Below are 27,118 nucleotides of genomic sequence, written 5' to 3' on the forward strand. Positions count from 1 at the left end.
GTTGGGGTGCCTATGCGCAGCGGGCGGGGGTGGGTAAGCAATAGAAGAACCTCCGGCCCACCCTTCGCTCTCAGCAGAGAAATGAGAGCGACAGCAGGGACACACGTGTGTGTGTGCGAATAGAAGCAAGGAAAAGGAGCCCTCACGCGCAGCAGGAGCACCTCTCGGAAGTCAATAGGAGGAGAAGGCAGCGAAGGTGCGTGGGTACGGCGCCGGCACACAGATAAAGATGGCGCTAGATTTTCTCCCTACCCCACCCAACACCCTTCTTCAAGGAGTTGTACGGATGGGTGTGTGACACGCCTTTCCACGGCTTCGTCAGCACCACCGATTCTTTCGCCCACGCGTCCGAGGGCCACACCTTTCGGAGGCGTGAGCGTGTTGCATGCTCGCCCTTTCTTGTTCGCTCGCGATTACGTGGGTAGAGACGACGTCAAAAAAGATCACAGAAAAAAAACGGCGCCGATTAGCTCGAAATGTTATGGCGCGCCTTTTAGGAGAGAGGAGAAAGGGAGGAGAAGGGGGGGCGAGAAGCTGCTCAGACACGCACAAGCAGACAGACACCCCTATCACTCCCGCCAAAAGAAAACGAACAACCACACACGCGCACACACACAGCGACGAGCGCGACGCCCACCGAGCCCTCATCAAAGGCCGGCACACCCACACCCCACACGAACAAAGCAGTGAGAGAGAAGCAGTGCGCTCCACTTACGCGGCTCGTTCTCATATAAAGTCGGACAGCTCCGACGTCTTGAGCGCGACGCGGACGCCAATGCTCGTCAGCTCCGCCGCCCACAGCCGGAGCACTTGTGGAATCTCCACCATAGCGATCGAGTCGGTGCTTTCGTCCGCGCCGGCGCCGCAGAAGCGACAGGTGCGCCATGTACCGTACTCAGTGGCATGGCGCTCGTAAAGGGAGAGCAAGCTACCGCACCTCGGGCAGATGAACGCCTTTGTCTTGTCTGACACGTGCAGGAGACGGTCTACAACAACTTCACTAATGCCGTGCGATAGCAAGCCGTCCCGCTCCATCTCCCCAACCCGCACGCCACCGTGGCGCTTGCGGCCCTTCACCGGCTGCCCCGTCTTGGTTACCGCCCGGTATGTGTGCGCGTCCGTACGCGCCCGCGCCTGCCACTTGTCACTAACCATGTGACGCAGACGCTGATACCCGCAGATACCCATGAACACGTCCGCCTTCATCTCTTCACCGCTGATGCCATCGATCAGGTGCTCGCGGCCGTAGCGGTTGTACCCTGCCTTGACCAGCGCTTCGCCAATCAACTCCGCCACTCGCGGCTGCTCGTCTACGGTCGACCACGCACTGTGATCGATGAAGCGACCCTCGATGGCACCGACCTTGGCGGTCATGATCTCCAGCACCATGCCGACCGTCATGCGCGACGGGAAGGCGTGGGGGTTGATGATGACGTCCGGCGTTATGCCGCTGGCCGTGGCGAAGGGTAGGTTGTGAGAACGAATGTGTAGCGGCAGCGTACCCTTCTGGCCGTGGCGGGACGAGAACTTGTCGCCCACGGTCGGCGGGCGCGGGATGCGGAAGATCATGAGCACCGATGTCGGGTCTGGCCCGCTGTAGACGAGCGGGATCACCTGCTGGACCCACGCATCCTCGCCCTTGTCGAAGTGGCGCCACTTGGTGGCGTGGTGGCGCGTGTACTCATAGACAGACTTGTTCGTGAACGGGTCCACCCGCTCCACCCGCTTGGCGCAGCAGTACACGTCGTTGTTGTCTCGCAGTCCAGGGTACTTGTGATCGCGATCGAAGGAGAACGCGTCCAGGCTCGCGTTCGCGCGCTTCGGCGGTAGCCCGTTTGCCTCCAGCTCGGCGGTGAATCGCTCGCCCGTGGAGAGAAGGTTGTGGAACACGAAGACGTCGTCCTTGTCAGAGCCCTTGCCGGATGCAGTCACAATCTTGGCGACCGTGACACCGGCCGTCAGCATACCGCGCTGGGCAGCGGTGCTGTTGATGATGACGGCGTCGTCCATGTCGTAGCCGGTGTAGGCGAGAATGGCAATCACGGCATTGACGCCGAGGTTCACGTCGTCGAGGCCGTAGTAGTCCATGGGGAGGGTGCGGCTGATGTAGCGCTGCGGGCAATAGGTACGGAACAGCTTTGCCTCCTTGCGCCACGCCAGCGCCTGCAGCTGTGTGCCAGAGGACTGCTTGCTGAGGCCGCACTGGAACAGGTTGCGCGGCGAGCAGTTGTGCTCGAAGAAGGGGATGGTCGCCGAGGTGAGGGAGATGAGGTTGGTGCCGTTCTGCTCCATGTACTCATACTTGCGGTTCAGCTGCACGACGGCGTCGAGGGGGTCGCTCGGGACGGCGGCGATATCCAGCCAGCTCTGCTCCCAGGTGCCAATGAACACGAGCGGGAAAGGGAGATGGGTTGCATCCTTGCGCACCGACGACTCGAGCCGCTGCACTGGGCGCATGAGTCGTCCGCAGTCGTAGAAGACGTACAGGCCCGCCGGATCCTTGTTCTTCGGCGCCACGTACACCACCTCCAGCGTGTGCAGAGGTGACGCATCCTTTCGGCGTACGATGCCGGTCACGTGCACCTGCGAGCGCAGCGTGAGCGCCTTGCGCTGGCGCAGCCTTGCCGCGGCCTCCACAGCGTCCGCCGGGCTGAGGTAGCCAAGCAGCTCGCCCTCCATCCACACCGGCACTGTCTCACAAAGCTGATCAACCACCGTGCTGTGCGTCGCGCGGCTGCGCACGCCCGGCACCGCCTTGCACACTATCTCCCGCAGCTGCGCTGTCATGGCCGCATCCGGTGAGTTGGACGAGATGGTCGACAAACTCAGGTGATTCAGCACCCCACAGTCCTCGCCGTCGGGGCTTTGCACCATGCAGATAAAGCCGTACGCTTCACACGGGTACTTGCGCACCTCACTCGAGCGCATGTCGGCGATAGTCTTGCCACGGTGCACGCAGCGAAGCTGCTCAAAGAAGCGGTAGAAGTTCAGGTGCTCGGCCATGACCACCCACCCAGACGTCTGCGGGCAGTAAAAGTCCTCCTCGCGGTTGAGGTTGATATTGCCCGTCACGAGCAGACGGGCAAGCTGATCCAGCGGGTCGCTGCCGCCGTGCCGGCCACAAAATTCCGCAAACTGACGCACCTGCCGCATGGCGTCCTCGGCGTCGACGGGGGGCAGCAGAGTGCGCAGGTGGAGAATGCGGCGAAAGAGCGCCGCGGGCAGGTGACGTGCGAAGCGGTAGACAAAGCCGCGCATGTACCGGTTCAGGCACACCTCAAAGGCACCCATGAGCACCTGCGAGACGGTGAAGAGCTCCTGATAAGCCGGGACGTCGTTGCCCTGGTGCTCGACAGCGCCGTCGATGAAGAGGTACAGCTGCCGCGTGATGGCGATCATCGCGTCAAACTTGCGGTCCAGCTCAGCGAGAAGAGCGGGTGACAGCCACGCTAGCAGCTGCTGCGCAGTGGCGTCAGGGGCCAGATCCGGCGTGGCCGCATCACAGCTGTTCAAGTGCGGCAAGACGTGGCGTCGCAGCATGAACATGCCGTACCACGCGTCATGCTGGCACGTCGAGCCCTTCGCGTAGAGCGGCAGAAAGTGAAACGTAGATGAGTTCTGGTGGTACTCGCGGTACATGCGGCCAAGAACCGTGATGTAGTCGATAAAGTGCCGCAGATCACCGTAGGGCTTGCGGCGGTGGTGTTGGAGGAGCGCCTCAACACGGGCTGCGTGGTTGCCATCTGGCATGCCGATCGTCAGCAGCCGCTGCAGCTCCACCGCTGACACGCTCTGCGTACTCGTTGCGCTCAGCAGCAGCGGCACCGGTAGATGCCACACCACCTTGCGCGCGAATGAGAAGATCACCTCGCCCTGCGTTGTGTAGTAGAAGTAGTTCTGCGCCGTCAGCCCGCTTGGCCGCTTGCAGCGAATGACGACAGCCTTGGCGGAAAAGTGCGGGCCCTGCGTGACGAACTTCTCGCGGTAGATGTTGATCGGCACGTTGCAGCGCTGCATGAGCAAAGCACGCAGAATGCGCTCGCCGCCGTTCATGATGAAGTAGCCGCCTACCTCCTTCTGCTCCTCCAGCGCGCGGAAGTGGTCGAGGCGAGCGTCGACGTTGCGAAGGGCGCAGCGGGCCCCTTTCACCATCTCCGGGAAGCTCGCAAAGTTCACCCAGAACTGCTCCTTGCTCGGCACAAGGTAGTCGTAGGTGTCGTAGTCGGCAGGAGCGACGCGCAGCTGGCGCATCAACGCAAAGTACTCCGTGGAGAAGGTGCGCAGCATCAGCGACGACGGCGCCGCGGCATTGGCCGATCCAGCAGCGGCGGCCATCTCGGCTGCCGTGTTCGCATCGGGCAGGAAGTGGAAGCCGAGGCGGACGTGGCACGGCTGGCCGTACGTCTCACCGTAGCGGCGGTGATACTGCGGAGTGGCGAACGGCAGGCAAGCGTGGATCGTCTGGTCGTGCAGCCGCTGCACCTCCTCGATCACCTCCGCCTCGCGCAGGTGCTTTGTCTGCATCAGCGCCGCCAGATCGTGGCTACCGGAGGCGGCACGAGTGAAGATGCTCTGCTCCTCTTCCAGCCATGCTTGCTGAGCGCGATCCAGCTGGCGCAGGGCGTGGCTGATCCGCTCCTTCATGATGGTGAACTCGCGACGCTGCACCTCCGCCTGCTGCCTTTGCTGGCCATCTGCTGCAACCTCGCCCGCCCGCTGGCACTCCTGCAGCGCGATGTCCGCAGCGTGCAGACGGTTCTCGACTTTGTTGATCTGATGCCGTGCATGCTCAAGCACGATGCGAGCCGACCGCGCTGGCCGGACGCCGACCGCAACGTCTAGCAGCACCGCCGAGCACACACCGACTGGCGTAGCCTTCTGAGACGCATCCGTCATGACGGGGCCGGTGTAGAAGGCGCCTTCGCTCTGCATTTCCCTCGCAAACGCTTCGACACGCAGCGACATAAAGGCGTCGAACTCGTCGATGTGGAAAGCAACGAGGTCCGCCAGAAGATCGGCGTTCACGCGACTCAGCTGCTCGTTGGGGCGCTCTGCCAGGAGCGCGGACAGCTCCTCCAGCTCCGCCATGGCCTCTTGCATGTGATGATGCTGCATACCCTCGTAAACACATGTCGCCGTCGCGGAAGTGTTCGCGGTGTCGCGCACCACCTCCTGCGCAGTGCTCATGAGCTGCCTCGATTCTTTCGCCATGTACTTCAGCTGCTGCGGGCCGCCGGTCTCTGGGGTGCCGATGTGGCTACGGCTGAACTCGAGCTTCGACAGCTTCTTGCGGAGCCGCTCAAAGAACGGCGTGACGGACGCCTCGGACGCCTGATCGAGCGCGGCGGTGTGATACTGCCGTTCACAAATGTACTTCAGCCGAGTAATGGAGTTGCGGATGTGTTGCAGGCGCTCCATCGCCGTCATCTTTATGGGTGGAGCGCGTGGCTCATGTATGCAGGCAGTGCCGGTGCGACGGTGACGGCTTGAGGACCCAGTACTGTGGCTCGTTACCATCGACTCCCCCGCTGAGGAGGAGAGCGACTTTGCGCTATAGTGTGATGAGCGAGACGACATGGCTGGCGCACATTCTAGATGGAGGGAGAGAAAAAAGAATGTCGGCGGAGATGCCGCTCACACACTGGCCAAGATAAGCAAGCGGGGAATGGCGAGAGAGACGCAAACCGCAACAACACCTCCTGCGAGAGAAATGCGTGTTGCTATCCACGTTGGCGGAAGTAAGAGAAACACACACAAGAAAAAAGCAAGGAAAAGCAGAAGGGGCCTTGTTAGTAGTTAAGCGTCGGCCGCGCGCAGAGCTGTACGCCTACTTGCACTCACGCGCACAGACTGAGCAGACGGCAGCGACTCACGGCGGCACTTGCGAGGACGACTCTCTCCGCCACCGCAATACGAGCCTGTCTTGCTCCCCTCCCTCCCCCCTCCCCTGGTGTGGTGCTCGTGCTCCTCCTCCCCTACGATTTTGTTTGTGCTTTGCCGCCTCCTGCGAGCTGTGGCGCGGGGCTGGAGATGGTGAGGAGGCGCGTAGGCTAAGGTGCGTTGGTGCAGGGCGTACACCGCGTACGAGAGCAATCGAGGGAAGACCAATGTGCACTGGGCAGAGAAGGCAAGATAAAAGGAAGGGGCAAGCGTGACTGGTGTTTAGATGCGCATACGTTCGCCAATGTGGGCAAATATGGGGCGCCAGAGGGGAAGAAGACGAGGGTGTTGGCTGACGGGAGACACACAGACACATTCACCCGTGATAAAAGCCCCCGGTGCATGCAAAAGCAGCGGCGGTAATGTCTGGTGTGGCGTAAAGGGTCTTTGCGTAAAACGGTGGTCAGCAACGAATGCTGGTGTACAAGAGCCGTGAGAGGGGGAAAAACAATGAAGCAAGGGTACACAAGAGGTACATCCGTTCACGGCTTGATCGTAGGTGCGCAGCAGTGCATCTGCCCGCCTGCCCCCTCCTCACGTGATCTACCTTTCTGCGGTGTTGCGGTTATTCTCTGCTTTGTTTCTCTTCTTCTGCGTGCTCATGTGGGTACACATTAGGTGGGACTTGCACGGAGAGACATCAGCAGCAGCGGCAACCTATCAACCACTCATCCATCACAGCCACCGGTGGAGAAGGTCCAGGAGGACAGAGCCGAGTGAGCCGTGTCTGGAACGTGCAGCCGCAGTGTCGCTACGCGTAAGCACACACATCCTTGCGCTGGCCTGCGGTGAGGGGGGCTCCTGTTCAGATCTCATTCCCACCCCCGCTCCGCAAGCACACGAGATACACTACCACTTCGCGTAGTTCATGTACTGCAGCGTCAGAGCCGTGCACACAACGGTGAAGCAGACGTTAATCGGGATCCAGTTGTAGCGGGCAAACACACCAAACATGTACAGCATCCGCGGCACGTCAATGAAGAGGAATTTGGGTAGTCTGCCACCCTCCGTTTTGTACATGTAACTCAGCAGTTTTATCTGCTGCTCCACATCCCGCTTCCCGCGGATCATGCGGAAGAGCGGGGCGTATGTGACGAAGGTGCGCCGGATGTGCTTGGCCCACATCTCATCCACCACGCGGATCGCCTTGTCATAGTCGTCCTTCAGGCAGTAGACGCGCACCATCTGGTTCGCCAGCTCGCGCTGCACAATCTTCGGCTGTGCCACAGAGCAGTCCATGAGCTCCTCGTATAGCTCCTCCGCCTGGAAGACCGTCATCTTGCCCCGCTCCACGTCGTAGCTAACGAGGCTGAAGAGTGGCACCAAGTGGTGGGCCGCCAGGCCGGACAACACATGAGGGTGCTCGCGCAGACCACCCTCGTGGAACCACAGCGTATGGATGGACGGACGCACCTCCTTGTTCATGAGATGCTTCTCAAGGAAGTTCTCCGCGTTGCGAATGCCGAGCGCCAGCTGCGACAGCGTGACTGAGATCTGATTCTCTGTCCGCTGGAGAGCGAGCGCATTTTCGATAAGCACGATCTGGTCCATGCGGTTGAAAAGCACCGGTGGCAGAGGCTTGTCCAGCCCCACAGCCCGCAGCGGCGCTTGTGGACGCATAAACTTAAAGTGGTCGTAGCCGGCGCGAATGGTCGGGACGCCGCCGACCAGCAAGGGTCCTACGGGGTAGCAGCTGACCCCCATCCACGGCTCCACATCCATGTGGCCACGGCGCAGTAGTCGACAGGCGTGCATCCTGCACGTACAAACTACTCTTGACCTTGCGCGAGAGAGGAGGCCGACAGAAAAAAACTGAGGGCCGCAAGCTGTGTCTATTTAGCTTGCGTGTGCGAGGTAGTGGTGGCGATGCAGTCATGCCCGTTTCCGTTTCGCAGCCCCTACCCACAGTCGCGGGATGGCGTGTGTGCGCGCGCGCCGGTGGTGGCAGGCAGGGGCAGGACGAGAAGAGAGAGAAAGAGGGGGAGGGGGCGAGCAGTCGCATGGCGCAAGAGAAAAACGGCGGAGCGCGGCACCAAAATGCAAGACCTACCGTGTGGGAGGAGGGCGTGCGGACGCTACTTGTACAGACATGAAGAAGCGCGTACTCAAACGCAGATCATGGTGGCCGCCTCGCGCACCTGTGACTCGTCGGTTCTTTGTTTTACTATTCTTCTCCTCTCTGCACTACACGGCCTTGATGACGGGAGTTGATGCCTCCTTCTCCACCTATCCTCCAGTCGGATAGGTGTGGCCCGCGGCGAGACATTTATGATTATAGCGGGCGGAGAGCTGTGCAGAGGCACAGGCACAGCATGGGAGCACGCCGCATTTCTTTGTGGTTTGCTTATGTGGATGTGAATGTCTAAGCAGATTTTTGACGTCCTTTCACAGGCACCAAAAAAAAAGAACGAGAGGAGTCGCGGCACCTCAGCTGCCGCAGAACCAGCCCTCATGTATCTCTCTCCTCGTGCGCCACCGGACAGGAGGGAGGGAGATTCTCTACAGGGGTGGCACCGACTTGCTCATCACCTCCGCCTCAATTCGCGTGGCGAGCAGCGCCGCCTCGTCGTACAGCTCCACCATGCGCCGGCCCAGCTCCGCGCTTTCGGTGGCCGCGGCCGCGATTTCCTGATCGAGCAACGCTACCGGAACATCGATGATGTTCCCGGAAGCATCCTGACCACCACCGAGCTGTACAATGGCCGCACGGAGGGCAGCCCGCTGCGGCGCCAGATGCCGGCGCACAAGCTCGTGAATGCGGCGCCGCTCAAGTGCTGTTTCACGCTCTACCTGTTGAATCAACGTGTCCGGCATTCCGCCGTGATGGTTTCCATCGGCAGCAGGTTCACCCACCTCGTCGTCTTTCTCTCTGGCGCCGTCCCACAGGCTCTGCGGCATGGCATCCTCAGTTGCGGCCTGCAGCACATTCTGGAGTGCCACCACGTACGCGCACAGCTCCCGCTCGGCGCGCACGACAGCCTCGGACATGAATCAGGGCGCTTGTGCCAACAACGCTCGATGCTGGCCTCCTAGATCACACGCACGCACGCACACACACACGCATACCGAAACACAGGCGGCGCGAAGGATGCGCGCGATAGAAGGAGCAGGAGTAGGAATAAGGAGGGAGAAGACAGGCAGACAGAACGAAGGAAAAGGAGTGGAGGTGTGTGCGAACCATAATTCGACGCGCGGGCGAGTTGGCGATGCGCCTTGTGAAATGAGAAGACCCGCCCATTCACACACCACGCAAGCACAGGCGCGCACTCGACTCTGGGAAAGCGTCTCTCTCCGCTTTTCCTGCCTTTTCCGCCGCTCTCTTTGCCTCCTGTCTTAAGTAGCACCGGCTCGCTGTGCCTGCCAAGACGGCGTTTTTGGCCTCTTCTCAGAACAAGCGCACACCCACACGCACATACAAGCCATCAGCTCTGCGGCCACTACGCCAATCTTACGTGTGTGTGTGTGCGCGTGCGCTTCACATAACAACACACTTCGTCATTTGATCGGCCTTGAGCGCCGTCCTCGCCTTCCCCGTCAAGCCCCGTAGTCGCTGCAGCTCGTCCTTCACCGCAGCCTCGGCACCAGGCAAATCCGCGGGGCACAGCAGCAGCACATCCCTGTTTTGTAGCGTCACCGGAGTGGACGACGTGGGGGTTCTCGCGCGGCCGCTCCATAAGCAGGCTAACCCTCCCTCAGTGCCCGCCGCTGCCGAACCGGCGCCGCTGCCGCTGCCAAGACGATACACAGAGAAGGTGTTGAGCGCCTCCCTGGCGTCACGGTGCTGCGCCATTTGCTGCTCCCCAACCTCCTCGCGCAGGCGATCCACCACACGGGCGAGCGGCCAGTCGCGGCCAAGCGCGATGCACATTGGCATCAAGGCCACAGGCATGGCGGCATCCGCGACGAAGACCGCCACGACAACGCGCGGGGCGGTAGCAGGGCGAATCGCCGAAGCGCCACACGGACTCAGCTTAGTGTTGAAGAAGTCGAAGCTGTTCAGCGGTGGAGCGTGTCGAAACGGCCACACAGACGCGGCCGGCAACGGTGTCACGTTGCCAGCCACATCGATGACGGTAGCAGAAGACAGAGTAGCATCACCTTCAGCGTCGAGTGCCGGCTCCGGCAGCATCCCTGTCTCCGGCGCAGAGGCCCCGGCGCGATCCTCCGACGGCTGAGAGTTGCGCCATTCCGCTTTGTCTGCCGCCGTATCCGGGGCACCCACGCTGGTTTCTTGAGCGCCTGCCGCGGTACGGCGGAGCAGCTGCTGATGTTGAAGATAGAGACGCGTGGCGAGCGCCTTGACGCGGTCATCGCGGTAGGCAGACGTCCTTGCAGACGTTGACAGAGCTGCAGCCGAGGAGGAAGGTGCCGACAGGCAGGTGGCCTTCCCGTACAGGACTGTTACCATAAGGCGCTGCAGAGCCGCCCTCTCTTCCGAAGTCGTGTGGTCTGCCGAGGCGGCGTCGGTTAGGCTCAGCAGCACCGTCGCATTCGTCATCGGTGCTTTCCGGAGAATAGCATCAACCGGGAGCTGCACCAGCGACAGCGCTGGCACGCGGCGCAATGTTGACCCAACAACAGCCGCACTGTCAGTGGCGGTGGCAGCGGGGGCCACACTAAACAAAGTCGCGTGCGCTGAGGAGACCCACTCCGACCACCAAGACAGCATCCACCCGGCCGCCTCGCTATCCTGATCCTGCTTCGCTGCGGGTGCCGATGCATCTCGCAGAAACCCCACGAGTCGATCGCGTAGCTGGCCCACTGACATCTCTGTCGCCACAATTAAGCTGCAGACGCCGATGGTATAGGTGGGCGCTTCGGTACCACCCACCGCAGATCCTATGAGGTTCGTCACTGCGGCGGTGGCTGGTGCGACGATGAGCGCCAGCACATCCGTCCGGCGGCTACGGTATCCGACAGGGGCGAGCACGAGAGGGTGTGCTGGTGTGAACGGGGCGCACAACGCAGCAACAGGATCGACCGTCGTCGCGCCGTTCCTGTCCTGCTGTCCGAAGGAGACGGCGCGCTGATTTGCTCGCCGCTGCTGCCGCGCCTTCGATGCGATGTCCTCGTGACCGTGAAAGCGGTGGGCAGCGCAGTAGCAGTCCCCGCACTGAGGGCATGGCGCCAGAGCGCACAGCACGGACTGGCACACGACACATCGATGCTGATGCAGCGCAGAGGGCGCGCTTGACGCCAGTGTCGTCCCAGCTTCGGTAAGCGTTAGCAGCGCCTCTTGCGGAGGCGTGCACAGCGGGGCGGAACTTGACATCGCAGCGTCGCCCGCTGCTTTGTTGAGTGGGAGCGTAGATGGTGCGCCAGGAGCGGTGGGCGCGGCGTGGGCGGGAATGTGGTGGCAAGTTGCGTGCGCCGCGCAAAATGTGCCACAACACCACGGACAAGCGTACGGCAAGAAGTCGAACTCACCGCACTCCACGCACAGTGCTCCATCTCCTTCGCAATCCAGACTCATGGCTGCGAACACTCAGACACATACAAGCACAGGTGCAGCTCCATCGGAAGAAGCACAGCGACAGGTGGTGCCTTGCGGAAACGCGCAGGCGCCGAAGGTACCGTGAGCGGGTATTTGCGAGGAAGAGGGTGACGTGAACAGAGAAAGAGGTGGGCGCCCACGCAACTCACCCCACTCTCTGGCGTCGTCGATGGCGCGCACACACACACGCAAGCCGACGGGGAAAACAGCGATGAAGGGTAGCAGGAGGGAGGGGGTGGGGGTGGATGAAACCACCTGCTGCTGCTGTGGTGTGTGCGTTTTCCCGTAGGGAATAAGATGGGGAAGGGGAAGGGGCACAGACGACAGAGATGTGGTGAAAGAAGAGAGGAGTGAGACGAAGGAGGCGCACACGCGCACAGCAGGGCAGACACAACCGCCACACCAACCGCATACGTACCTTCCCTCAAGAGCTGTCGAAGAAGCGGCGAAGAGAGAGGGAGAGAGACTACGAGGTAGAGAAGGAGGCTGGCTGGCACGAGTGAGCAAGTATCACCTCTCTTTCTCTCTGTGTTCGCGGGTGATGGCCCCTTTTTTTGTGTGGGGAGAGGGGGTCTTCCGGTCTTGGCAACGCCTATGTCTTCTTTTTGTTCGCGTTGGAAGGAATACGCAGGTACAGCCACTACACTCGCCCACCGAGAGAGAGAGAGGGAAGAGTCAAGCAGTCGTGTATGCCTCCACTTGACCACACACGTGCACAGATCAGTCGCCTGGGCACCAGCATGCAAGACAGAGTGTAACCCAGCACACACAGAGAGATGAAAGCGAGCGATGCATGCGCATATATGTATACGTGTATGTGCACGTGAGAAGCGCAAGCAGAAGCAACCGATGCTCTTCTCACGCACCTAGTACCAACGCCAGCGCTCCAGGCGGTTGTACTTGTGGATGAACTCTTTCGTGTACACTTGGGCCGGGTAGTAGTTCTTCTCCTGGTAGTGCGAGTACTGCGGCATGTACGCAGCGTGGTAGAGGTATACACAGATGGCCATGGGCGAGAAACCGAGGAAGAACGCCGGCACAAACGTGTCGCTCATCGTCCATTGGTGCGGCGGGTTGAACCAACGACCCGAGTGAGGAGGGGCGAAAAGGTTCGATGTGGCATGGCCACGAGATACACAAGTGCGGCGCAGCATGGGGGCTGTGTGTGTGTGTGTGTGTGTGTGTGTGTGTGTGTGCACGACGACACTGAAAGAGAAACGAACCGAAAAGGGGGCAGATGAAGGTGAGGAGCTAACAAGGGCAAAACGACAGCGGTACTCGGCTGCTGGTCAGAGAGCTGAGGGAGGGAGGGAGGGAAGGCTGCAGCAAGACCTCTCCAGCGGTGCTGCAAACGTCTTTCGTCACTCTACTTCGACTCCCTTCGACTGCTTACAGCTAAACAGCGCCCGGCGAGCTTACACCTCCTCTCCCCCGGAAAAGGACTCCAATGCCGGAGAGGGGGTGCCTTTCATGTCAGAAAAGCGGGCTAAAATCCGCTAGTCTGCCAAGGCCTTGCTACCCTCACGCAGATGCGCACAGACGTCTACCAAGATAAGAGTGCACACAGTGTCTACGGTTGAGTAAGAGAGATGGCAGGGCAGGTTCATGCAAGCCACTCTGCACAGATGTGTGATTGCACCTTTGTTTCTCTCTTGCTCAGGAAACGACGCAGCAACGCAGCGGTGATGTAGACCCAACACGACATGCATCAATAATAATAGAAGACAGCGAGCGCATCGGCGGACATGCAACGAGAAAAACAAAAAGAGGCGAGGAAGAATGGGGTGGAGGACGAGAGAGAACGGCTATCTACACGATGCAAGACGAGCAGAGTCCAGCGGGGGAGGGGAAGACGGCAATCAGAAGCACAGGCAGCAGAGGGTGCGGTCTTTTTTCTGCTCTGTAGCGTGCTCATTTCTCTGTCATACAACATGTGCTCAACTCCACACTACCCCGACCGATCACAGGCCCCATCCGCGCGGTTCGAAGCCGCCGAAGGCACGCATCACAGCACTGCCGTTCCTCTCATTTGAGCACGGCCTCTGCCCCACACCCTACCCACCCACCCGCTGGGCAGGGCGGCCTCACAGCCGCCCCCAGTGAGGCCGGTTGCCGCCTGGTGCATCTCCCTCGAGGTGGCTGAGGCTCCCCCACCACCACCGGCAGGCAGCGAGGACCGGGTGGGCTGCGCTCGAGCTACGTGGGCACTCTGACCATCATGTGGGTGGCGCAAGCGTGTTTCTTATCGCAGCTCTCTCCGACGCAGCCCCATCCAGGACCCGACCACCGACATGAGTCGCGATACATCGCTCTGACCTCCCCACGTCGTAGGTGCTTGGCCCTGTCAGTACCAGAAGGGGTCAGGTGTTGGAAGAAATAGGATGGCTGCTTGGCTCCCCTACAGAGTGGGTGTACCGGGCCCTCGGATACCACTCTCAGGTGTGCCCCCTCCTCGTCGTCAGGGGGCGGGGCTGGGGACGCAAAGTAAAACGAAGAGCAGCAGAGAAGGCCATCGGTTCAAACAAGCGTGCTCTCTGGCGATCGTGCTTGAGCGCGGCACACGACGGCGAGATGTCAGTGCGATTCGTCCGCTTCCCATCTCGCAAAAGAGGGAAGTTGTTTACGTGCACACATCCGTGAGTGTCGCGGGTAGCCGGACCGGACACTTGGTGCGTGTATGTGTATGTTGGTATGTGTATCGTCATCAAGGCACACGCACAAGCACCCGTACGCCTCGATGTGCGGCCGAGGCAGGAAGTCGCATACTGTGAAAGCCAGAAAGAAGGGGAAAAGACGTGTCTGTATGGCCCCCTGCGCTCTCTTAGCTTCCGTGTGTAGGCAATGCGGCGCAAGAAAGGGTGTGCCGTCAGCTTGACAGGATTGAAGCACAGACGTACAGAAAAACGGGCGCCTCAGCGAAGGCAAAGAGTGCCATACGCACCCAGATACGCAGCAGACAGACTCGTTCGCATGCACAACCGCCGCACAGGCGTCCTCAAAAGGCAAAACCGCACAAGCGAAACAAAACGAGCTGAAAAAAAAAACGAACAAAGAGGGCGGAGAACGAAGACGAGCGACGACACCCGACAGCAACGAGCCCCACCCCTGCAGCGCCCTTCCGCAGCAGCAAGCAACAAACGCAGTCGTCGTGCAACGACGGCGTACACTGTCACATTCACCAGATAAGGCACTCCCGCACGACACAAAAAGAGAGAAGCGGGAGCAAAGGAACCAATAAGAAAAAAAAGAGCACCGAGCATCAGAGGCGCTTCAGCCACATCGACGCACACGCATACAGGAGCACGCACACACACAGGGCACAGGCACACCGAGACACAAAGGAAAGCCGGAAAAAAAAAAAGAAAAAAGAGTTGGAGGTCGTATATGTGTGTTTGTGTGTGGTGAGTGCGTGCGTGTGTGCATGTGAGAAAGTGAGAAACGCCGGCAGATGCGCGCACACATATATATATATACATGCATATACAAGCGCAGCAGACACGCAAAACGGCTACAGAACACTAGGAAAGATAGCCATACAAAGGTAAAAAAAAACGCTCAGACGTCAGCGTAGATTACGATCACTATTGTAGATTATGACGACGAATAGGTGGGTGGCCTCAATCTGCGCGCACAGCACGCGAACTTCGTCCCTCTTTGCGAGCCTTCCACTTGGTGCGCTATCGTTCCTGACCCTGCTCCTTCCCAACCACCCCATCCACCCCTCCCCCTCGCGCCTTCTGCGCGCCTTTTCTCCTTTTTTTTCTCGGCCTTCATGACGCCTTAGAGGCATGCGTGCATAGCACATCACACCGTATCCCATATGGGGTCCATGGTAAGCACCGAAGCGGCTCGATGGAAGGGGAGGGAGTCCCTTGCATCCAAAACGTACACACGCAGAACACGACCGACAGAGCAGCGTTAGTCGGCAACAACATGCATCAAGAACTCATCATCAGCGACACGTACATATATATATATGGGCTGTTGGGTGGGTGGGGGTGTCTCTGAAATAGTGAAAGTGGAAGTGATAGGGAGGAGGGGGAGGGGGCAGAAAGAGGGAGCACACTAGCGATGCTGTGCTCTCTCACTTATGTTGCTGCTGGTTGGAGAACTGGTCCAAAGCACCCCACATGTTGCCCAAGTTACCCCCGCTGTTCGAGGAGTCGAGAGCCCTCGCTGTGTTACTTGCCGGTGGCTGGCCCCATGTATCGGACAGCTGCGCAGGTGGTGCAGATGTCTGGCCCCAATGGCCAGGCTGAGGCTGCTGATAAAACTTACCCCAAGAATTCGACGACTGCGGTGGCTGCTGCGGCTGCGGTTGCTGTTGCTGTTGCGGCTGGCCCCACGGGTCCCGCAGCTGAGGCGGAGGAGCTTGACCCCACGAGCCAGCGCTGCCGTTGTTGTCCACGCGCTGCTGCTGCGAAGGTCCTTGCTGGGGCTGGCCCCAAGAGTTGCTTGTTGAGACGGTGGCAGATTGTCCCCAAGGGTGGAACTGCTGCTGTTGCAGCGGCGGCACGGGCTGTTGCAGCGGCGGCACGGGCTGTTGCAGCGGCGGCACGGACTGTTGCGGCCATTGCTGTGGTGCACCCCAAGCGTCGTTGGCTGTCTGCGGCTGCCCCCATTGGTTCTGAACGCTGGACGGCTGTTGTTGGGGCTGCCCCCACGAGTTCTGTTGTGGTGCAAGTCCGGAGCGGGAGTCGAGGAAGGAATCGAAGGGGTCCGCCGACGAAGCAGGGGCGGCGACAGCGGGCTGGGAGAACAGGGGAGGGGCGAAGAGTTCTTCCAGCGCATTCGTCGCGGGCGGGTTGGGCAAGGGGGCCTTTACTGGCGTGCTGGATGGCTTGTCCGAGTTCAGCGTCGGCAGCGATACGCCCTCGCGCCGCGCCCGTTCCTCCTCCTCCTGCTGGAGTCGCATGGCGAGCCTCTCGTCGTCCTCCGCGGTCACTTTCTGGCGCTCAGCCTCGTTCTGGCGCTGGCGGACCTTGGTTGCGTACATCTCCTCCAGCTGCTCGGCCGAAACGCCGCTGCGGCGCTCCTCGTCACGCTGCAAGCGCAGCGCCATCTCCATGTCGCACCTTTCCTGCTCCTCCTTGGTGCGCGGGCGCGACAGAACCGTCGCAGGGGGCGGCGAGGACCGGTAGGAGTCATAGGCCTGGCGGGAGCCCTTGCCATAGCTTCGGTGCCGGTCACGATCGCGGCTGCCGCCATATCCACCGCTGTAAAAGCCGCCATAGCCGCCAGCTCCGCTGTAGGGGGAGCCGCTGTTCGGGCCGCCGCCATCGCTAGCGTTGTGGGAGAGTTTCTCCTTGATCTGCGCGGCTACCATGCGCTCCTCGCGCAGCTGCAGGCCATCACTGAGAAGGTCCGCGACCTTCTTCGCCCGCTCCCGCACTGACACCCCGTGATCGACACCCTTGGGGTTAGTGTAGTAGAAGCTGGTGGAGATGGTGCGGATGAGGGGCACCAAGGCGCAGATCTCCGGCAGGTAACGGTCGTCGACGTTGCGGGCGAGATGGTCGATGACGAGCAGCGACTTGTAGCACGGGCGCCATGACTTGTCGCGGTTGTTGAGGCGGCTGCGCAGCTCGTTCAAGATTTCGGGGCCGCCGCGGGGGTAGGCGTTGCATACGGCATCCATCTGCGGCCCTGTCGGCCCCCATTTTTCATCGTTGGTCGCCTCGTGCACAATCGTGACGTACTCGCTCCTCGTGGCCATCACGCGGCCCCACTCCTTCACAGACCACAGCTGCTGTGTGAAGTTCATATCCTCCCTTTTCGATGGTCAAACGGTGGTAGTGGTCGAGTTCGACTCTCCGGGTGCACGCGCTTAGACGCGAGTCTGGAGGGGGAGGAGGGAGGGAGAAGGCAACGGTATACAGATGATGCGCTCTCTCTAGCTGGAACGAGCAGAGAGTTCAACGCGGTGAAAGGAAAGGGCCTGCTGTTCCGAGAGAGTGCAGGAGATGCAGATACTCTTCCGACGCGCACGCACACTCACAGAAGCAGAGAGATGAAGTAACAGAGAATGCACGAAACCTTGCCGCCACGCTCAGGCTGGGGCACATAGGAGGAGTTCTACACTTGTGCACGTCGATAATGACCAGAAAACAAGGGGGAGATAAGCTTCTGTTGATGTGCACACGCGTGTGTGTCTATCTGCCCTTGATTCCCTCGCCTTCTTTTAGTGGCCTTTAGGGTGCTGGCCTTGCTCTACGTGGGGGAATATCGTTCGCTTGTTGCGCTGCTGTTCCCTGCTGTGTATACGTGTGTAGCCCTGTGTGGCAAGCAGAGAGGCACACACACAAGTGTGCGCACTCGGAGTGCGAGTGGGGGAGGGGAGAGCTGACAATGCGTGAAAAACGGGCAGCAAGACCACTGACGAGCGGACGAAACAGAGAGAGAGAGTCTGTGAAACACGGGGTGGGAGAGCGATCCGGCGAGCCTGAGCGGGCACGAGTGAAAAAAAAAACGCACAGGAAAATGAAAGGGACGCGCAGAGAACCCAAACAACAACGAAGCAAAGGAATGGTCGGCCGACCTGCGCTCGCGCGCACACACACACACGCAGACAGAGACAGAAGGGGGAGGGGGATGGAAACAAGGGCTCTGGTCGTATGTGGAAGAGAGAGCGAGAGAGGGCTAGAGAGAGCGGCAAAGGTTCGGCTCTTCGAAAGAAAGAGGTAGACGGAGATGTGCAGAGACGCGCTGCAGAGTGGGGGTGGGGAAAAATGAGGGGGAGAGAAAAGAAGGGGGAGAGCTGGGCGCAACGTTCACGCAGTTTTGCGTGTGTGTGTGGGGGGGGGGAGGGGGGAGGGAAGGATGCAAAGAGGGTAAGAGGAGAGGGCAAGAAGTGAGAGGCCACACGGAGAAGAGAGAAGCGAGGTAAGGTGGCATTGTGGAGGGAGGGACAAGTCGTACAGGCATGTACGAAAGATGGAAATAGAGAAGTGGCAGGGATAGCAAAGAGGAGGAGAGGGAGTCAAGCACACCATTTTGAATCTCCTCATACCCCTCGTCGCTGTTCTTCCTCGTTCTCGTATCAGCTCCGTCATGTGGATGCTTCTGTAGCATGGCTGCCATCCAGAAGAGCCACGACTTTACAGCCGCAGCACAAGAGGTACGCCGGTGCGACAAACAACGGAGCTTCAAGTGCTTTCCACGCCGTCCTTTTTTGTCATCGTCATCTCCGGCCGGGTTGTCTGCCGGGAGTGAGACCTCACCCTCGTGAGCTCGAAATCGGGACACAGATAGTCACGCACCGAGAGAATGGAACAGAGAAAACCAAAAGAAGAGAGCAACACAGACACGCAGCACACCACCAATCTCACAACGAGCCCTCGCTTGTCAGCGGCGGGCAAAGAATGCCCGTATACGGGCCAACCAAAAGAGGGCTCGGCCGATGCAGACTCGAAAACCAGAGACGTGATGGTGGGCCGTGTGAAGAGGCGAACTCAGGTGCAGGACGTCGTTATACAAAGACGTGAGCATACACTACTCGCTTGTATCTCCTCCTCGTCTCTCTGTCACCGAGCCAGCATTCACAACATCAAGAGAGCAGCGGTCTCGGCTGCCCGCCGCAGTTTTCCGTCTTCATAGACATCACCCACTGTCGCCGGGCAGAGCAGCGAAGCCGCGAAAAAGAGAGAACAACGAGAGCAAGATAGACATCAAAAAGAGACGAAGGGAGATGAGAGAGAGAGATTCGGGGGTTTGGGGGGCAGGCTGGGCGGAAGTCGTGGCACAACTGGTCTAGGAGGAAGAGCAACAAAAGAGGAAACGGAAATGAGCTGATGGGAGAGAGAAGGAGGCGAGAAGCGTCGTTCCCATGGCTGGAAAGGAATAAGAAGAGAGCCGAAAAATATAGACGCGAAACGACAACAAAGAGCACGACACATCGCAGCCGTTGAAAGCAGAACGACAGCGCAGGAGAACGCCAAGGAAAAGAAACGGCGGTGGTGGTGGGTTCTTCCAATGCGCACAGAGAGAAGAGCGGCACAGTGTGGAAAGGGTGAGAGGCACACGTGCGCACACGGCGGAGGATGATGCATGGAAAAGGCGGCACGGGGGGAGGGCAGTGAGATAGAGAAAAGAAAAAGAGGGCCAAGGAAGGGGGAAAGGGAGGCAACAGCAACACAAAACGAAGCAAGTCCACAGACCCCGTCCATTGCAACGCCTCACGTGTTGGCCGTTCTCCATCTCTCCTTTTCTCTCACATGCAGGAGTACGCATTAGCGCAACAACGGTTTCGTTTCGCATTCTATTTACCTGAGCCACAACGAGTTCATTCTGTAACTCCGATTTCCTGCGTCGAGGTGCATCATCATCTTCGCCTCAAGCACCGAAGCGCGCACACGGGGTGCAATCATCACGCAGCAGCAGTGGAGTAGAACACGCAAGAACGAGCCCACGGCAAGCGAAGAAAGCCAGGCAGCTCTCCGGGGGTGGCCGTGTGAGAACGACGTACGCACACACGCGCGCGCACACACATATATATACGCACACACAGCAAAACAAAAGGGGAGACGAAGAAGCCGAGGTGGTTGAGGAGAACAGTGGCATCCACCCGCCCATCCACATGGAAGCGGAACACAGGAGGAGAGAAGGAAAAGCGGAGGCGAGGGACGAGTAAAGATCCGTGGGTGCGAGGAGGAGGGGAGGGGAGGAGAGGGGATTCTGTGTGTTTGTGTGTACCCGCTCACTGAGGCGGCGCTTTGGATGGGAAGAAGAGGAGGGTGTTAAACGGGTCTACCAACGTCGCGTCAGAAATATGCACATGGTACGCGCCCATAAGTGCCCTTTCTGCATGCGTGTGTGTGTGTGTGTGTTCTCGTGTGTGTTTATGTCTCGCTCGCTCGCTCTCTCTCGCCCTGGGAGAGAAGTGGGCGGAGGGGGTGGTGTTGCTAGTCAGTAGCCACGACGCACGGAGGTTAAGGTGGAGGGGGCGGCGGATTCAACAAGACGGAGACAAGAATGAAGATGTAAGAGAAGATCCAACACACCTGGAAGGAACAAAGGAGAAGGGAGAAGCGCGCCGATACGTGTGTGGGGTGTGCCTGCGAATGGTGCACACATACAGAGAGAGAAAGAGAGGGTGGGGTGCACCAATATGTTACCACCACGGCCACCCTCTCTTCTCCCTCCAAAAGAGGGAAGTCAAGAGAAGAGAAACGAGCGCCAGTGCGTGCACAAGTGGTAGCATCAGCACAACGTTCACATCGGGTATGCGTCAACAAGTGCTACGCGCCGCACCATTGGCAGCGAGCACACGCACAAACATACACTCTCTCGCCTCAGTGCAAATGAGGGTGGCCATGGTAGCGGGACTCGGACCTCTTCGGCATCTCCTCCACCGCCGAGAACACCGGCCGGCGACTGAAGGACTGGCGACGTGACCTCGGCCTATGTGCCATGGCTACCTCTTCCGTGGATTGAATCGTCGGCGCCACTGCAGCAAACGAGCTCTGGTGCGAGGCGCATCTTCCGGTAGGGCTGCCGACAGCGCCCGTCACGGGTGGGTGCGGGTAGAAATTGGGCACGCCACCGCCCAGATTGGTCGTTCCACTGGGCCGCACATGCGGCGTCTGGTGCAACGAACCGACGTTCTCTCCGCTCCTCGGCGCCGTCAAGAGGTGGAATCCTTCCGGGCTAACGCTAGACTGGGCGCCGGCGTATCCGGGACGCCCCCCCGCGGGGGGGCGCAGCAGCGGCACCGCCACCATCACAGAGCCTTGTGGCGGGGGACTTGTACTGGCGTGGCCAACACCAGCCATACCGCTGGGCGCGCCGCCGCTCTGCTCACTCGCGGGAGGGTAGCTTTGAAGCGCCGAGAAGGAGCTGCCGCTACCGTACCCGTTTGGCACACTACTGCCTTGCGGCGGCACTGACATGAGGCCGCCCGCGACCGTGGAGACGAAGTACTGGCTCTGCGGCCGGATGAGCGCCTGTCGCGGGTAGCGAACGTACTTTACGCCGCAGTTCTGCACCGGCCCCACGCGGTGTGGCAAGGCTCCCGGGGTCAGCGCAGAAGGCGCTGCTGCCAGTGGCGACGGAGACGACGGTCTGCTGCCGGTGTGCAGCGTCTGCCGCGGTGGCGGCGCTGGCGACAACATCAGGTTGGTCTCGCTCGGCTGTCGCGAACCGAGCTGCACGCCGTTGTGCTCTTGGCCTGGAGTGTTCCCCGAGGAAGCGCGGCGGGCGAGCACGAAGGCCTTCGGGGGGAGTCGCTCCTCCTTCAACCCAGACGCGCAGGGCATCGCTGTATTCAGACGATCCTTTGCCGCCGGTGTGCCTGGCCCGGCGCTGCTACGGCCACTCCCTGGCGACGCCAGAGGTGTGATAACGGCACCCTTGGCGTTGCGCTGCAGCGGAGGCAGGCCCACAGCGCGACAAACCTCGTTGCACCTGTGGCTCTCGAGGAAGCGCCGGATGCCCTCTTCGCCGAGGTTGCCGCGGCCATATCCCTCCCCGTCTGAGGAGAGAATCTGCGGGTCGGTGTAGTAGTCGTCGACGCCTTGGATGTCCACCACCATCAGCTCATGATTGCTGGCGTGGTACGTGAAGTGCGAGAAGGCCTGCGGCGTCCACCGCGCCTTTCGCCGCACGTAGCCGCAGTTGTTATTGTACTTCACAAACTTGCCTGTCAGCTGCGGCTCCATGGCCAGTATCAGCGGTGGGTTGCGCTTCGGTAGGACCAACACAGCCGCAGGGACGAAGCGGACCTCCTTCGGTGGATGCATCATGTTGAAGGCACGTGCCCAGTGCCCCGCAATGCTGTGCATTGAGACGTCGTCAAAGTACTGGTCGTCCCTCACGGTCGACCTCAAATACCGCTTCGCCACCAAGAGGCAGTTGAGCCGACGCATGTCGATCATGTAGTAGGACGCACGCATGTTCCCCTTCGAGAAGGGCTGCGGATTCAGCACCACGCTCGTCTCCACACTGCCCCAGCAGCCCTCGGCGAGGTTCCACTCGTGGATGATAGCCGGCTCGGCGTAGCTGTGCAGCTGCGGCACGCAAGAGTAGCGGTACTTGAGATCGGAGAAGGCAGCCACAGGGGGCGGCACAGTGCAGCCTCCCACCAGCTGCAGCACCTCCGGCACCAAGCTACCGCTGCTACTGTAGCTGCTGTAGCTGTACCCGGAGCTGCCGTCGGCGCTCTCGTCGTCGCTACTGCGGCTACGCAAAGAAGAGCACGACGAGGACGGGCTCCGTCTGGCCTTCCGCGCCGCTGCCATTGCTGCTGATACGGCTGCCGCCGGTGTTAGAGCTTTTTGCCCTGCGCCACACCCTTCCGCACCACCAGCACCCTTCACCGCCGGCTCGACTGCTGCCGGCTCCCAATCCCTCGTATGAGATCGACTGTATGCGGAGCAGTACGACATGGAGGTGACGGGCATGACGGCGGTCCCCTTCGTGACGGCGCCAGTCAGCGCATCGCCCGTGGGCGACTGGTTCAGGCCTGGCTCCACTGACTGGCTCGTCTTCGCATCGGGTCGCAGAGGCAGACTCGACCCTTGACAATGATCGGCCCCCCGTCCTGGAGCAGACGCAGTCATCAACGAAGCCTCGCTCGCATCGGCCGAAGCGACATCGCCATTTGCATTGGCCACGGAGACAAGCATGGCAGCGAGCGAAGTGCCGGCCGCCAGCGAGGGCAGCCGATACCGCTGCTGCACCTCCTGTTGCTGCTTCAGTTCCAGAATGGCGGCTGTTCCGGATCCCGCCGCGGCTGCGGGAAGGTGTGGGGATGGACTCAGCGCACCCCCGTCGGGCATCGGAGCGCGCTCGGGAACCACGTCGACGACGGAGCCGCTTTCGTCCATTGGTTGTCTGCGCGGTGGACCTCGGCTCTCGTTGTCATCGTAGTTATCCGCGCTGCCGCCACTTGCCTCAAGCGTAGCATCGTGCTCCATACCGAAGCCCTCGGCGTCCGCATTGTGGACCTGCAGCTGCCCTTCCAGGCCGCTGACGTTGGCTGGGGTGCTGCTGCTTACGTGGAGAAAGCTGTTTGTGCCTCCCTGATGTTGCGGCCTGCCAGCAATGTCGGTGAAAAGGCGACGCCGAAACGGCATCGGGGTGCTCGACATCAACTTCGAAGGGTACGCCGTGCTGGGAACGACGGGAGCGCCTCCACCAGAAGCGCTCGTGCACCGCCGTCCTTGAAACGCCTTCAGCAAGGAACTGCTTCCGTCGGCCAGCGCATTGGTGGACGCGCTGCACGTGCTGGCGAGGACCTGCGGCGAAAGCGTCGCAGCAAGATCCTCCAAAGAGGACCTGTCGACCAGGCTCGGGACGCTCTGCTCGACTTCCGACTTTGTTGATGGCTGCCGCGCGTGCGAGCTTGTCATCTTGGCATCAGGGTCTGCAGCCGCGGCGGTAACAGGTGCCAAAGGCTGAGACAGTTCCGGCGAGGACGACAGCGGCGGATGCTGCTTAACAGCACCCGCCGTGGGCACGGGCGCCGGAGAGAAAGAAGCAGAGGGATCGCTGCTGTGGTACGGCCTGCTGCCGCTCCAGTCACCATGATTGTCGTGCTCGAGGTGTGGCGAGGCCGCCGCTGCGGAGGAGCGCATTGCCTTTTTCGCAGCACGCCGGCGCTGATGCTCCGCCTTGTACTGGCGACGCTCCTCCGACGACATCTCCTTCATCTTCTCGTGCTTCAGCTGTCGCTTGCGCTCGCGCTTGCGGGCCAGGGCGCTGTCCGACCTGTGAGCAACCGCAGCCGCCTTCAGCGAATCAACAGCCACGCCGTTCTCGCCCTCCGCCACTGCCTCGCCGTTTTTTTGCCGCTTGGCCTTGCCCTTCTTCCGTGTCTTCCTCAGGCGGCGCTTCGCCCGCTTCTGGTGCGCGGCGTCGTCGTTCTCGATGGAGTCGCTGGGTCGCTGCTGGCCCGTCGCGCCGCGCGCGGCGGTCGTGTAGTTGTCGTGGTCAAGGCTTTGCAAGCTTCCGTGCTTGGGGCCGCTGGAACGCTCGCCGGTCGGCGGTCGCGTCGCCTCTGGTGCGTAATCGCCGCTCTCGAGAACGGCGGTGTCGAAGCGGCTGAAGCCCGAGTTCGCGATGGGCGTGACGGCCGCGTTTTTTTCGAACGGAAAGGCGGGGGTGTTTGCACAGGTCGTTTGCCTCATCCCGGTCGAGTTCCGTGAGGACGACTGGCCCGTCAGACCGCCTGTCAGCGTCAGCGGTGCCGCCTCCACCGTGAGCGACACCGGGGCTGTGGCAAGCATGGTGGTACCGTCGCCGCGGTCGCTGACCTCGATTGGGGTCGGCTGATGCCCTCTCGTCTTGGCATCGTCGTCACTGCCCATGCCCATGGCAATCGCACGGCGTGCAGACTGCACCAAGCTGAACGAGCTGGATGGCTTGATTGAGTCGACATCACAACGCTCATCGCTGCTTCTGGGGAGGGCCGCCGGATGCAGCGGCCGCGGTGGCTGCCCAACAGCTGCCGACGCCTCCAACACAATCTTCAGGGCTGGCGCAAGACACGGGCCCTCGTCTTCGTGGCGCATCGAGTTGAGCGAGGAGGAGCAAGACAGCGTCGGCAACCCAATACCAGCACTCGAACCCTCCAGCTCCTGCAGGGCGGTGGGAAACTGGCGACCTCGCAAGCTGGCGGAGGCGCTCGTCAGAGAGCGTGTGATGGGTGGCAGTTGCACCTGCGACGGCACATCATCATTCCTGCCGCCGCCCATGCCGCTGGAGTCTTCACGGTCGCTGGGAAGGCGATCACGCGCTCTGCCGCGGTGCAGCCGGAGTGCGCTGCGTGATATGGACGATACTGATGACTCGACGAGGGAGATGCTTTCGGACAGAAAACCACCTCGTAATGCGGCGTTTGACAGGTCCTTACCCGGCGGGGATGTGGCTAGTAGCCCAGCCACCGGCCCGCTAGGGCCTAGACTTCCCAGAGTGGACAACGCACGCGGCGAGAGAGCGCGCGAAGCAGTACCAACCCCATCCTGTGATGTTGACGGTTGTGCGGCATCAGCGGGAGAGGAGCTCATGCCTTGAGCCTGCTGCTGCCCATTCATCGATTGGGTGGAAGGAATGGCGAGCTCGGTGAAAAGCTCCTTGCGCGAGGCCATCATACCGGCCAGCAGCGGCAAGCTTGCCTGGGAAGTCGGTGCGTCTCCGCTACAGGATCCGATGGTCGGGTTAGGACTACTGTCGCGGCTGATGTGGTGATGCTTGTCGCTCTTGTGCCGCCGTGGCTGGTCTATGGATTGGCGCTCGCTAGGCAGAGGAGGCGAAAGCCCACCAAAGGTGGCCGCCACGCCGGTACTGCGGCGTAGGGGCGCCGCCTCATCATGCAGTTGCAGCGGAGACAAGTCCATGCGATGCGACAAGCTGACTTTGGCGTTGCGTGAGGCACTCAGGTTGGAGGAAGAAGCGTTCTGAAGGCTGTCCACGAGCTTCGCCACCTACGGCCACATAATACGGTTGTAGACCAAGAAAACGTCAGCAGCGGCCCTGTGCAGTGTGGATGTTACCAAGGGGATGTGCTTGTGCGCACTCTGCCCTGCTCGATCCCCCCCCCCTGCGGTCGAATTACCCGAGAACAACGCGAGGATGCGGAGACAAGGTAGGAGCGTGGGCACCCAAACGCGAGAAGAGGAACCGAAAACAACCGAGAAAGAAAAAGAGAAGAGGAGACGAAGTGATGTGTGATCTCTAAAGGGCGACAGAGACAAACAAAAAAAAAGAAAGCGGCAAGCGTCGACGGAAGACAGAGTGATGGGAAGGGGGGAGAAGATGGAGATAGGGATAGAGAGAGATCGAGAGAGAGAGAGAAAAGGCAGCAACCAAACACGTAATCAAAACATCTAGTGTGAAAACGAAAATAAAGAAAAAAGAAAGGAAAAGAAGGACGAAGCGTGCCGTGTGTGTGTGTTCAGTCGTACTGTTTTGTTTTCAACGATGATGACATAAAGATAAAACAACGAAAAACAGCAGATCCCAAGGTGCAAATGCAGAAAAGGGACAGGGAGAGAGATGGAGAGAGAGAGGGGGCAGCACACAACACATACACAGCAAACAGGTGGTCGTAGACGGCGAGAGAGGAGGTGGGAGAAAGGGGAGGGCCGTGAGAGGTAAGAAAGAAGAGAGCAGGGAAGAAATCAGATCAGCATACGCCAAGCAACAGGACAGGAAAAGACACAGAGCCTTTTCAGTGTACGCAAACGAATGATGAGGTGAAACGGCGGCGGCGGACAACGTGAACGTCAAAATGAAAACACAAAGGAAAAAGGAACGAGGAAGAAACAGCGGAGACGGAGTGAGGGCTAGCCGGTGAGCACCAGCAAAGACATGAAACCAAAAGAAAAGGAGGGAGGGTGGGGCAGAAAGAAACACAAAGAAGCTGGGTAAGGAGCACGAAAAAAAAAGGGGCGCCGCACACAACGACAATACCAACAACGACAACAAAAGGGGAGAGAGAGAGAATGAAGCGTACAAACGGGCACTCAACAAAAGAGGGTGTGAAGGAAAGAGGGTGGGGGTTGTTGTTGTGGATGGGGTGGGGTTGCAGCCCACGAGTTCGGTGGGGTTGTCGTAAGATCTCTCCCTCACATACACACAGAAAGACACAAATACGACTATATACGGAGAGACAGAGACAGGCAGGAGTCTCGGTCGCCGCGTCCTTCTTGACTTTTAGTTTTGAAAGCGACACGTCTGTGTCTTCTG

The 27,118-nt window shown here is 60.2% G+C and overlaps 7 protein-coding genes across 7 annotated transcripts; all 7 read right to left on the minus strand.

Moving 5' to 3' along the window:
• Positions 1 to 726: 726 nt before the first annotated feature.
• On the minus strand, positions 727 to 5,577 carry LINJ_25_0630 (putative RNA polymerase I second largest subunit; the record flags this gene model as incomplete). Its single annotated transcript, XM_001466057.1, has 1 exon — positions 727 to 5,577. The coding sequence occupies one exon, from the start codon at positions 5,575 to 5,577 to the stop codon at positions 727 to 729; it is 4,851 nt and encodes a 1,616-aa protein (XP_001466094.1).
• Positions 5,578 to 6,789: 1,212 nt separating this feature from the next.
• LINJ_25_0640 (conserved hypothetical protein) lies at positions 6,790 to 7,695 on the minus strand (the record flags this gene model as incomplete). Its single annotated transcript, XM_001466058.2, has 1 exon — positions 6,790 to 7,695. The coding sequence occupies one exon, from the start codon at positions 7,693 to 7,695 to the stop codon at positions 6,790 to 6,792; it is 906 nt and encodes a 301-aa protein (XP_001466095.2).
• A 744-nt stretch (positions 7,696 to 8,439) lies between these two features.
• LINJ_25_0650 (conserved hypothetical protein) lies at positions 8,440 to 8,928 on the minus strand (the record flags this gene model as incomplete). The annotated part of the gene is made up of 1 exon (XM_001466059.1): positions 8,440 to 8,928. One exon carries the CDS (start codon positions 8,926 to 8,928, stop codon positions 8,440 to 8,442), a length of 489 nt encoding a protein of 162 aa, XP_001466096.1.
• A 487-nt stretch (positions 8,929 to 9,415) lies between these two features.
• LINJ_25_0660 (conserved hypothetical protein) lies at positions 9,416 to 11,413 on the minus strand (the record flags this gene model as incomplete). The annotated part of the gene is made up of 1 exon (XM_001466060.1): positions 9,416 to 11,413. The coding sequence occupies one exon, from the start codon at positions 11,411 to 11,413 to the stop codon at positions 9,416 to 9,418; it is 1,998 nt and encodes a 665-aa protein (XP_001466097.1).
• Positions 11,414 to 12,300: 887 nt separating this feature from the next.
• On the minus strand, positions 12,301 to 12,588 carry LINJ_25_0670 (conserved hypothetical protein; the record flags this gene model as incomplete). The annotated part of the gene is made up of 1 exon (XM_001466061.1): positions 12,301 to 12,588. The coding sequence occupies one exon, from the start codon at positions 12,586 to 12,588 to the stop codon at positions 12,301 to 12,303; it is 288 nt and encodes a 95-aa protein (XP_001466098.1).
• Positions 12,589 to 15,518: 2,930 nt separating this feature from the next.
• LINJ_25_0680 (putative epsin) lies at positions 15,519 to 17,198 on the minus strand (the record flags this gene model as incomplete). The annotated part of the gene is made up of 1 exon (XM_001466062.1): positions 15,519 to 17,198. The coding sequence occupies one exon, from the start codon at positions 17,196 to 17,198 to the stop codon at positions 15,519 to 15,521; it is 1,680 nt and encodes a 559-aa protein (XP_001466099.1).
• Positions 17,199 to 20,724: 3,526 nt separating this feature from the next.
• LINJ_25_0690 (myosin heavy chain kinase c-like protein) lies at positions 20,725 to 25,767 on the minus strand (the record flags this gene model as incomplete). Its single annotated transcript, XM_001466063.2, has 1 exon — positions 20,725 to 25,767. One exon carries the CDS (start codon positions 25,765 to 25,767, stop codon positions 20,725 to 20,727), a length of 5,043 nt encoding a protein of 1,680 aa, XP_001466100.2.
• Positions 25,768 to 27,118: the final 1,351 nt, after the last annotated feature.

The sequence above is a fragment of the Leishmania infantum genome, chromosome 25 (genome assembly GCF_000002875.2).
Source record: "Leishmania infantum JPCM5 genome chromosome 25".
NCBI lineage: Eukaryota > Euglenozoa > Kinetoplastea > Trypanosomatida > Trypanosomatidae > Leishmania > Leishmania infantum.